The 11,940-nt window shown below is 41.6% G+C and overlaps 1 protein-coding gene across 3 annotated transcripts in view; it reads left to right on the top strand.

Moving 5' to 3' along the window:
- Positions 1-1,473: 1,473 nt before the first annotated feature.
- The window catches only part of klhdc8a (kelch domain containing 8A), a gene marked incomplete at its 5' end in the record, with an annotated part of 17,943 nt that continues 7,476 nt past the window's right edge, over positions 1,474-11,940 (top strand). For all 3 annotated transcript variants that reach the window (XM_014029183.1, XM_014029181.1, XM_014029182.1), the window contains 2 exon segments: positions 1,474-1,638; positions 1,719-1,937. In XM_014029183.1, the coding sequence (XP_013884637.1) occupies positions 1,474-1,638; positions 1,719-1,937 (384 nt within the window).

Genomic DNA, 11,940 nt, shown 5'->3' with positions numbered 1-11,940 from the left:
TATATATATATATATATACATACATATGTGTATTGGATGGGAAATGCTGTCAAGACAGAGTTTGGAAACATAAAAGCCTTTAATATTAGTTGATCAGATTGAAACTTTGAGAAGTGGTTTCTATCTAAAAGCCATCAAAAGGGACTGAAAGGGAGCCTCACATATCAGAGTGCAGCTTTTATACTCAAACTTGGAATAAAGACAAGGAGTGAAAACATCAGGAATGTGAAAATATTCATATTTACTAAGGATGTTCCTCTGCCTACTCACATCACGTCTGGACTTTGTCGGTGTTTTGCTTTGAGGATGTGGTGGAATATTGTGTGTAGTGGACTTTTTTAAAAGGCATTTTAAACCCTATCAGATATTTTGAAGCATTAAACACCTTTTTACAGGTTCATCTGTTCAGGCAGCTGGTTCAAAAGTTCTGCCAAATTCTGTGGCTACACATTCTTTTTAATTGTTCTGATTAATACAGTTAATTCACTTTAATGAACACTGCTCACAAACTTCTTCCACACCCAAGATGTTGGCAGCTGTCAGTCAGTCATCAAAGCGCACACCCCAAAACTAACAATACATATTCTGATTGGTCAGATGTGAGCCTGCGTCAGTTACTATTAGTTTGGATCAATCAGAGGCAACAAAGATGGCACTGTAATGACTGACAGGAGAGACTGAGCTCTGAACACACCCGCAGGAATAAAAACTAAATAAAACATTTAAAAAAACAGGTGGATTTTTCTCATTTCCCTCAGCTGCCCACAGGCCGCTCCTGTCTATTTGTTTTTCCAGCATGAGGAATGTTGTGTATCGTGTGAAGACAAGAAAATGTGTGTGTCTCATGCTCATTGTGTGAAGCTTGAGAGCTCTGAAAACTTAGATACTTTATACTTTTTTCACAGTTTTTTTTCAGCGACTACACATTGTGCCAATTACACAAAAATGTGGCCACATCTCATCGAGAAAACTTCACATTTCAAAGATTCAGGCTCAAGTTCTGACGTAGTTCAATAACATTCACAAGTCCTCAAGCTGAATGGGTTTCATCTAAAAGCATTTATAAGTGATTTTCTGAATTGTTTTTGTTCTTAAATCAACATATATAACTTGTATCAAGCTTTACCTCCCATTTCCTGCTCATTTCTCAGCTCTGGTTCAGAACAAGAACACCAACAAAGAAGAAGTCAAAAATAAGGGCATTCATTAAGGCGGTTTCAGTATAGTGCCACGTAGTAGCAAAAACAAGAATTGCACTTTTAAAAACTTTTTTACAAACAGTCATTACATTACATCAATAAAGGGAAATAAATTGATGGGGTTACACCTGGTTAAACAACAGTAAATAAAAAGAAATAACATTAATTGGGTCATAAATATGCGGTTAGGTTTCCTGCTGTACAAACTTGTATGCCAATGAGTCAGCCCACACAATGATATTGTTAGTCAAGTATTTTTGGTCTTTTTATGCAGATGGCCGGGCTCTGGCAGTTGGTGGTATGGGTGCTGACCTCCTCCCTCGTAACATCCTGCAACAGTACGATATCAGGAAGGATATGTGGGCTCTTCTTCCTCCCATGCCAACCCCACGTTATGATGCTAACACACATCTTCTTGGCAACAAGCTCTACGTTGCTGGTACAACGCACCTGCTTCTGTTGGCTGAAGGTTTCACTCATTCTCAAAGTTTGGAATAATAGGTCTTATCTTTCTTGAAGGTGGCCGACAGTGTAAGCGACCAGTGAAGGCTTTTGAGGTATACGACACAGAAAGCCGCTCCTGGACTTCACTGCCCAGTCTGCCATGTAAACGCACATATGGGGGCGTTATATGGGACCCRTCTGCGAGGCTGTGTCTGTTGGGGGGACTGCGGCAAGGTGGAGGTCACCAAAACTCCAAATTCACCAAGAACATCAACATTTTTGATACCAACCAAGGTAAAGAAACTAATCCACACTTTTCCTAACAATCCATTTCTTCTTTATATTCTTTGTCCTTTTCTCTCTTTGTGTTTCCACCTGGTAAAAAAGTGTGACAGCATCACATCTTTACGTATCTGAACTTAATATTTGTAGTAGGGATGAGCATATTAGAGCAAAATACACTTTTCTAATTTATCAACAAATATTAATTTGCACTGTCCTGATTGCATCTCAATATTCCAGGTAGAAAAAAAACTAGGAAAAATTTAAGTAGGTTCTCTACATGTGTTCTTTTTTAATGAACGTTCTGTCTCTTCTCTAAGAGACTTCTTCAGTCTGAAGAGTTTCAGGTAAAATCAGCCTCATAAGCACTGCCTCCACATGGTGGACAAACAGGTTTAATGATCACAATCAAAACTGGTGTTCAAATGCAAGAGAAGACCATCAGCCAAACAATAGATGGTTAGTGTTTTGATAATCTCTATTTTTCATAGAGGGCCATGTGCACCATCAGCCTGACTATCGTTGCGGCCCTGATTACCACCTATTGTTCATGGGGTGCTGAGTCATACTTACAATAACAAGGGGACCACTGGACAAAGAGACATTCGTCTCTCTGTAATGATGGACAGTTTTTCTTCACAAAAATGGCTTATTTTACTCCTCTCTCAAACCAGTGTTCCTCTCTATCAATATGATAACATCTTCATCCCTGAAAGAGTGACTGCTGTTCTGAAGATGAGTGTAAACTGCAGAGTCCTGACCTGATGATGTTGGTTCACTGTGTTGGGCCATCCTTCAGAACAGCGACTGCTTTGTTTCCCTGGTGTATAACTGGTCACAGTCCACCTGCAATTTACAGTTTTTCTTGGTTGCTTTGATGCAGCAGTCCACTCAAACTCCACATTTTCACATCAGAGAACACATGGGCCTGAACAGTCACACTAATGGTCAAAGTCACACATTTTGTTTGCAGAAGGCTCTAATCGAGCCAAAACATTTAAAACAATGAAACAAAAGCAAATATTACCTCCAAACAACACAACTTACAACCAAGTGTGTGAGCTCTTCCCATTAGTCATTATATAATGGACACCAAAAGTATTTTCTGCTGTTTCTCTTTGATCCCACAGTAAAGTTGAACTTTTTCCTGTGTGGTAAACCAACACGTTCTCACTCCCTACTCATCATATGTATGATGKTTGGTCAGGCTCCCTAGACATCACTTATTAACGCAAAGGGTACTCCACTCACATCATAATTTGATGTACAGTGATGTATGTTTTGAAAAACAAAACATACAACAATCCATGCACAGCTGATACATTTGTGGTCTACATTTTTAACAATTTTGCTCATTTTGCAGTTCTAARGAGTGTGGAATTTTAATTATTCCTCCTAAAATGAGGGGATATTTTTCCATAAATTTTCATGATTTTAGGTGAAGGGGTGGCTGTGGCAGAGTGATTAGGGCAGTCGGCCTGGAACTGGTAGGTCACTGCTGGTAGTTCAATCCCCCGTAGTTGTTTTTTCACAGGTGTGAATTAAGTTTAGGTTCAGTTGTTGTGTCCTTGGGCAAGACACTTCACCCCCAATACACATTCATACACCCCATCAGTGTATGAATGTGATTGCCACTGATTAGTCTCCATAGATGATTGTACATGTTAGCTTTGTACATGTTAGCTTACCTAATAGAGTGCTGTGTGAATGGGTAAATGAGGACACAGATTGTAGTGCGAAGTGCTTTGAATGTCCTGGTTGGATAGAAAGGTTCTATATAAGGACAATCCATTTACCATGAAGTGTTTTTATACATCACGTTTTTAACCACCCACAGCTCCGCTGCCACTCTCCTAAAATTTTCTACTTATGATTTGTTCCCACAGGAGTAAGGAATACATCCAGCAAAATCCATCCACGTCTGTGTAGAATTAAGAACCGAAAGAAAAATCCAAATTTTAGATACTGCTTCTGCCTATTGGCAGGAGCTGCAGGAGCCAAATTTCAGGTGATCCTGCAGCTCCTGCCAGTGAAAAGTTATGTACTTAACTTTTTTGGATCGAAATTTGAAAAATATCAATATATTAGCGTTGTTAATATTACAAAACAATAAAATTCACTTAAAGGTAATATTTGAAGAACTAATGGACCTGCCGTAGGTGCATGTTTATTTCTCTAAACCAGTTTCTTTTATTTCTGACAAAAATAATATTTAAAAACATGTCCATACAAATGATAAAAGTATTAAAAATACTATCACTTGAAAGTTTTAATTTTTATATGACCATATTTTTATTTAAAARATATACTTTTCTCTCACTTTGTCCGCGATTACTAGAATTAAACTAGAAGCACTCTGAGAGTGCAAAGCTCCACCAAAGGAGAGATGGAAACACATTTGCCAAATTAGTTCTGARGTAGAGAAKATTTAAGCAGGCTTAATGCATGGGATTTCATTCAGGTGGAGTTCAATGCAAAAAAAAGTTCGAGACTCGTCACCCAACGTTAGTCATCAACAAACTGGTCCCGGATCAAGCTCCTAAGTTTTCATCAGTCAGATTCCCCCGTGTAAAACATCCGTTTTATCCCCTTTTTGTGAGTTTTTAATGGTTTGACTATCTTTATAAACTGCTGCTTCCTAGTACAGTTGGCTTAGCGTCTGAGCACTTTTAGCACAAACAAACACTCCAATGAACTTCTAACAAATCACACAATAAAMTTCTTATGTGGAGGGGCTGGTACCTGGTTGATGAGCTGTTCCCGCTGTTCGGTACCAGCTTCGGCTCGGCTGCAGCTGGACCCTCCCCCCGCWGTCAGCGTATTCTCAGTTATTCCCGTAACTTGAAGAGAATCACATTTCTTTTTCTATGTCTCCAGACAGCAGTAAAATCACCAATACTAGTTGATAACAGAATAATCCCAACTTTCCCGATGGTAGGCATCCTGAGAGGTMTAGTCCCAGCAACTTTGCGACTTCTACTTCCTGTTTACAGGCATGCGTCTGACGTAATAACACTTTGCGTAGCCTGTCTGATTCAGTTGAATTAAAAGATAAATTCCTGTATCCGCATCGTGATCCGGAACATCACCAAAATTTATTGGTGTGTTCCTTGGGCCAATACCTACATGTGGTAAAAATGTCATGACAATCCGTCCACAAGTTTTTACGTAATTTTGTCCACAGACCAACAGAATGACAAATAGACATACGCGACCAAAAACATCACCTACTCCCCTTGGCGGAGGTAAAAATCTCTGGTCGACCACAATGCTGTGGATGTGCTGGGCCGAGAAGGATRCATCAGACCAGTCCTTCAATTCAGGCCAAAGGAAGGACGCATTTGTCGGCTGTCGTGACGAATTTGGCCTTCAGAAGACCTGGACACTCATTTTGGATGCAGCCATTATGTGTTATGTTGTGTTTTCTGTTACCATGGTGACCTATCCAGGTTCAGACTCAGGCTCTTTTACCATGGTGACCTAACACATTGTAGTCAATCCCTCTGATAATCCACTGCATCTCGGTCAGTTTATGCATTTATTAAAAGTTTAAATCTTTTTTYAACTTTAATATGAGATACAAAACAACAGAAACATAAACCTTAACATTAAAAAGATGAGGGAGTCGCTGTTGACACTCTGTGTCCCTCAGTGCAACTGGGCTACTTGTTCCTCTGTCCAGCAAACAGCCCAGAGTAACAAGTGAAAAAACTGAGTCAGGAATGGAAGAAGAATTGGGAAAGAAAAATCAATAAGTCAATCCAGACAGCTGTGTATGTTGTCACACTGTTGGGTCGGCCCAATGGAAACCAGAGAAAGCAGAACATGAGAGTCTTAACGTTACTATGAGAAAATAGAACGAGAGATTGGCTTTGTGTGTGTGTGTGTGTGTGTGTGTGTGTGTGTGTGTGTGTGTGTGTGTGTGTGTGNGTGTGTGTGTGTGTGTGTGTGTGTGTGTGTGTTTGCAAAAAGAAGAAAAGAAAAGAGAAAAACATGCGGGTTTACAACCCACATATATAGAAGTGGCTGTATGCCATTTCTCCAATCTAAATTAGGTTGAGATGAGTTGGGAGATGAGCTGTTGAAGGAGGAATGGGGGAGAGGATGGCTTCAAATGACAAGATCCAGAAACATATTGCTTTATTAATAATCTGCTGCAATATGTTTCACAGTCATGCAGTCAGCTGTCAAACATTGATAATACTGTAGTTTACAGTTCCATCTCTGCAGTATTAAGGCACACATCTGCTAATGGATGTTGTCTAGGCCAGGGGTTCTCGTTGTTTTGGCATGGGGACCCCTTACAGGTGTGATAAATTTCCAGAGACTCCCTAATAAATCTCATGCTGATTTAAAGACAATTTACAGTTATTTTAACCCCCAAATGCCATAGGAATACTACTAAAAATTTTGTTTGGTTTAGTTACTGGTGCATCGTTCCCTATATACATTTATGCATTTTTTAAAATAAAAAACGAAATAATGATTTTTTATAGTTTATTTAGGGACCCCCAGGCTACTGCTCATAGACCCATGGGGGTCCTGGGATCCCCAGTTTGAGAATCTAGACTGATAAACCCATAAACCCCAAGATACAGCTAATCAAACAAAACTGACTGAAAAATGACACATTTTAGAAAAAAATTCTTTAAAACTTCWTTTTAACTTTTCAAAACTTTTCAATAACAGGCAGCTGCCTGTATATAAATACATAAACAATAGCTAATGAGTTTTATGTTTATTTAACTAATTGCAGTGTATTTTTTATTAATATAGCTACTTAATTTCTTTAAAAAAAATATCCAGCTCCACCTTAAAAGGGCTGTTAACAGCATGAATAAACATGTTGTACTTTATATCTAAACTAAAACTAAATAAACATTTGCTAACTAGTTTTACATTTCTTTACCAGCTGTCAGCTGATAGTTTATCACTGATGATTAAAACTGTGTTCTGGAGTTTCTGCTGCTTTTATAATGATTGTCTGCTTTTAAAATGAAAAACAAATGACCAAAAACCCAGACCCATTTCTCTCCTTTATCATTTTTGTCCCCAGTCGCCGAGGCGGGGGACATAGAAATGCTCTCTGTCAGTTCGAGATGGGGGACAGTCGAGTTCTGTCTTGTTCTGCTAWGGTGCTCACTTCTGTTTTCAGTTTTACAACGTAAACTAACTCAACATGTACCCCCAACACTAACAATTAATAATAAAACATTACCATTAGAGTCATCTCTCTCTAGCTGTGTTTCCATTGCAAATGTGCGCAAAAGTTTGTCGATATTCTGTTAATGTAAATAAAAACAGAGTTTCACAATTGCGGTGTTTCTYTTATGAAAACCAGTGAGTGCAAAGTGACAACCATATCACGAGAAAAGTTTAACTCTTTAATAGACTGGGATTCTCTGTAGGAGACCAAAGGAGTGATGTCATCAACTCCGCGACGTCCAGTGGAGTTGACGTCACAACAGTAAACTGGGAGGACAAGTAAATTAGTATCTTTGTCATCCAGAGAAGCCATAAAAAATACAAGAATAGGCAATGATTGATAAACAAAGCCAGGAAGTGGACCAACCTTTAAATCCAGGAACGAAAACCGTGGGTCCGATARGGCGGAGCTTCCAGAGAGGGGTGAGGRGAGAGGCYAAGATCCAGAGTCCAMAGCGTGAGTTNGAAGCCGTGGGTCAGAGGRGGCYGAGGTACCAGAGAGGGGCGAAGCAAGGGGCGAAGATCCAGAATTCAGAGCGTGGGTTCGGTGCCGTGGGTCAGAGGRGGCGGAGGTACCAGAGAGGGGCGAAGCAAGGGGCGAAGATCCAGAGTCCAAAAAGGAGGTCGAGTGATCAAAGACAAAACAAGGCATGGAGGTATGCTGGAGAATCTACTAAGAGAACTGTTCAATAATCTGGCATAGGACATGAGCAGAAACTGGGCTTAAATACAAGCAAACACAGGTAAGTAAAATCATCATAATTACCTAATGGGAGTGACGTGGAGAGAAACTGACAGGAGGACAGAGCATGAATCATAACAGTACTCTCTCACTGTCCYTCTCCTGACGGACCACCGGTTGGTTGGTATGATCACGATAAAATTTGGTGATGAGGGTCTTATCAATGATGTGACGAGAAGGGACCCATGAATGTTCTTCGGGACCATAGCCTTCCCAGTCAACCAGGTATTGGACGCCTCTGCCCCACCATCGAGACCTCAGGGGACGGTGCACTGTATAAGCTGGTTCTCCATCGATTAGTCAGGTGGGAGGAGGGGGTCCAGAGGTGGGTCCAAAACAGGACTGGAGAACAGGTTTGACCCGGGATACATGGAATGTGGGATGAACTCTCATACTCTTGGGTAACTTGAGGCGAACAGCCACCGTATTCACCACTTTCGAGATGGGGAACGGGCCAACGAATTGTGTGGCAAGCTTTTTACAGTCCATCCTGAGTGGAAGATCCTTGGTGGAGAGCCAAACCCTTTGACTCTCCTGATACTGTGGGGCAGGGAGTCTGCGTCAATTGGCGAACTTCACATAGGAGTCAGTGGCTTTTAGGAGTTCCTTCCTTGCCTTCTTCCAAACACYTTAGCAGAACCTGGATTCTAAATAATTCTTGAAGCATGATTTTACTAAGATCTTTAGACGTAGGGAGCTTTCTAAGAGGAACCAAATGAACCATCTTAAAAAAATCTGTCAATGATGGTGAGGATCACTGACTTACCCTCAGATTGGGGTAGACCTGTGATAAAATCCATGGCAATGTGAGACCAAGGACGAGATGGCACAGGGAGCGGTCTGAGAAACCCAGAGGGAGGACGTCGTGAAGGTTTGGTCAGGGAGCACTGGGTACAAGCTCCTTTAACTTCCTTGGATTAAGGAACCCCACCAGAACTGCGACTTGACCACCTCTAAAGTCTACCTGATCCCTGGATGACAAAACAGGCAAGAGCTGTGACAAAATGAGAGTACCTTATGAACCAGGTGATCAGGGACAAACAGCAGGGCATCAGGGCATTCCCTGGGTGGAGGGTGGAACTGGTGGGCCTCCCTGACCTCCTGCTCAATCTGAGTAACCACCAGTCGAACCTTTTCCYGTAGAATGAACCCTTCTTGACTACTGGCCTGTTCAGTCGATGACTCATGGATCCTAGAGAGAGTGTCTGGTTTATTGTTCTTGACTCCAGGTCTGAAAGATAAGGAGAAGTTAAAGCGACAGCAAAGCAGAGCCCACCTGGCCTGTTGTGGGTTGAGTCTCTTAGRAGACTTGAGATACTCAAGATTCTTATGGTCAGTGAGGACAAGAAATGGTTCTTTGGCCCCCTCCAACCAKTGTCTCCACTCATCCAGAGCCAGCTTGACTGCCAACAACTCCCTATCGCCTACATCATAGTTTCTTTCAGCAGGTGAGAGGCTCTTAAAGAAAAAGGCACAGGGGTGGATCTWGTTGTCCTGGAACCATTGGCTGAGGATGGCTCCAACCCCAGTACGTATCTGAGGCATCAACTTCAACGATAAATTGTTTCTCAGGGTCTGGAAAACGAAGGATGGGGGCAGAGGTAAACTTAGACTTAAGTTTGGTAAAGGCCCTCTCAGTAGCCTCATTCCATTAGAACTTGTTCTTAGATGAGGTGAGAGCATGAAGAGGAGCACTGACAAAACTAAAGTTACGGATGAACTTACGATAAAAATTGTCAAAGCCGAGGAACCTTTGAAGTGGCTTTCTGTCAGAAGGTGTGGGCCAGTCTGTAACAACTGAGACTTTAATAGGGTCCATAGAGATTTGACCTGAAGAAATGTTAAAGCCCAAAAATGAAGTGGAAGTCTGATGGAACTCGCATTTCTCTGCTTTGARGAATAGGTTGTTCTGTAGTAGTCTTAACAGAACAGGCCGTACATGTTTGCGATGGCTAAGAGCYTCCTTGGAAAATATCAGGATATCATCTAGATAGACAAATACATTTATGTTAATCATATCCCTCAAAACATCATTCACCAGGGCTTGAAAAACAGCAGGGGCATTGGTGAGGCCAAAAGGCATGCCAAGGGACTTGTAATGACCACTGGGAGTATTGAAAGCCGTCTTCCATTCGTCACCCCCTCTGATACAGACTAGACGATAATTATTTCTTYAATCAAGTTTAGTAWAGATAGTAGCTCCCTGAATAATATCAAATGCGGAGTTCATGAGGGGTAAAGGATATTTATTTTTGATTGTAATATTATTTAACCCCCTATAGTCAATGCAAGGTCTCAAGGAACCATCCTTATTGCCAACAAAGAAAAACCCTGCTCTAGCAGGAGATGAAGAGGGACGAATAATACCATTCTGAAGTGACTTAGTAATGTAATCAGTCATGGCTTGATTCTCAGGACCAGACAGAGAGTAAAGTCTGCCCCTGGGAGGCATAATACCAGGCAACAAATCAATGGGACAATCATATGGTCTATGAGYTGGTAAGGAGGAGGCCTTAGCCTTATTAAAAACCTCCTTCAAATCATGGTATTCAGATGGAACCTTTGACAAGTCAGGATAAATCTCCTTTATTGTTGATTTTGTGTCACGATTAACAGATTCGAACAAACATCTAGACATACAATCCTTGGACCAACCTAGGATTTCATTATTTTACCAGTCTACATAGGGATTATGAAGKTTCAACCAGGTAGCCCCTAGGACCACAGGTAACTGAGGGGAATGAATTACCAGGAATTTAARGATCTCATGATGATTACCACCCAGGGATAGACACATGGGTTCAGTCTCTTGGCAAGAGGAGGTTAGTGMGTGTCCATCCAGGGCAATGACCTGATGGTCATTAGGGGAAGAGTTCAGCTGAAGGCCCAGAGACAAAGCATAGTCAGCATCAATAAATTCAGTATCAGCCCCAGAATCAATAAAAACCGTAAATGGTGGATCTTACCCCCAACCGAGACTTCGGCTGGAACCAGAGGAACCAAGGTCTTGGTGATGGTGTGACTTAGCAAGTYTTTCCTCTTCTCTGCTGAGTCAGGCCTTAAGGGACAGATTAACTTGATGACCCTGCTCACCACAGTAGAAACAGAGTCCCTTCATCCTTCTTCTTTGCCTCTCCTGTAAATCCAGCCTAGATCTTCCAATCTGCATGGGTTCCTCTGATGTGACATTGGACTGAGGAACATGGACGGGATCTGGTGAACTAGAAGTCCAGTTAGAAACAACAAGTCTCCTTTTACCGCTCGTGTCTCGCCTCCTCTCAAACAGACGCAGATCYATGCGAGTGGCCAAGTCCTCCAGATGTGTAAAAGAGAGTGGTGGATCCCGTGTTGCCAATTCATTTTTAATCTCCTCATTGAGCCCCTGAAAAAAACATCTTGCAATGCCTCCTCATTCCATTGACTGTCCATCGCCAGGGTGTGAAAATCAATAATGTAATGAGGAACTCTTCTATTGCCTTGAGAGACGTTTAACAGACCTCGAGTAGCCTCCTTATGAGGAAGAATAGGGCTAAACACACGMGTAAGTTCTGCAGCAAAGTCCTTAAAGCTGCTGTATGTAGTTTCTTGAAAACCCAAAAACTTAGAAAAATTTTGAACAGATACAACCTTGTAGTCCCTCCCCCGGCTCTCAGCACCCCTTCCTAAGCTCCTCCCCCACAGCAGGGCCCAGAGTCGGGAGCACGCAGGCTTGTAAACCGGAGGTGAGCCATCGTAACACAGAGCTCAGAGCRAAGCTGCCGTCACAGGTAAGAACAAACCATCAACAATATATTTTTAACTATCATGTCTTGCCTGTACTTTATCAACACAAGTGCTCCTTTTGTCATAACGTTACATGTAAATTATGTTGCWCTCTTTCTATAAGTTATAAATAGCTATCAAGCTAACACAACACCGATGCTGCGCAGTGGTTCTGAATTCTGTTCCTCATGACCCACTATCCTGCATGTTTTAGCTATTTCCCTGCTTTGGAACACATGATTTAAATCAGGGGTGTCAAACTCCAGTCCTCGAGGGCCGCTATCCTGCATGTTTTAGCTATTTCCC

This window comes from Austrofundulus limnaeus, unplaced genomic scaffold (genome assembly GCF_001266775.1).
Source record: "Austrofundulus limnaeus strain Quisiro unplaced genomic scaffold, Austrofundulus_limnaeus-1.0 Scaffold865, whole genome shotgun sequence".
NCBI lineage: Eukaryota > Metazoa > Chordata > Actinopteri > Cyprinodontiformes > Rivulidae > Austrofundulus > Austrofundulus limnaeus.
The sequence above is the reverse complement of the archived record's forward strand: the minus strand, read 5'-3'. Positions and strand labels throughout refer to the sequence as shown.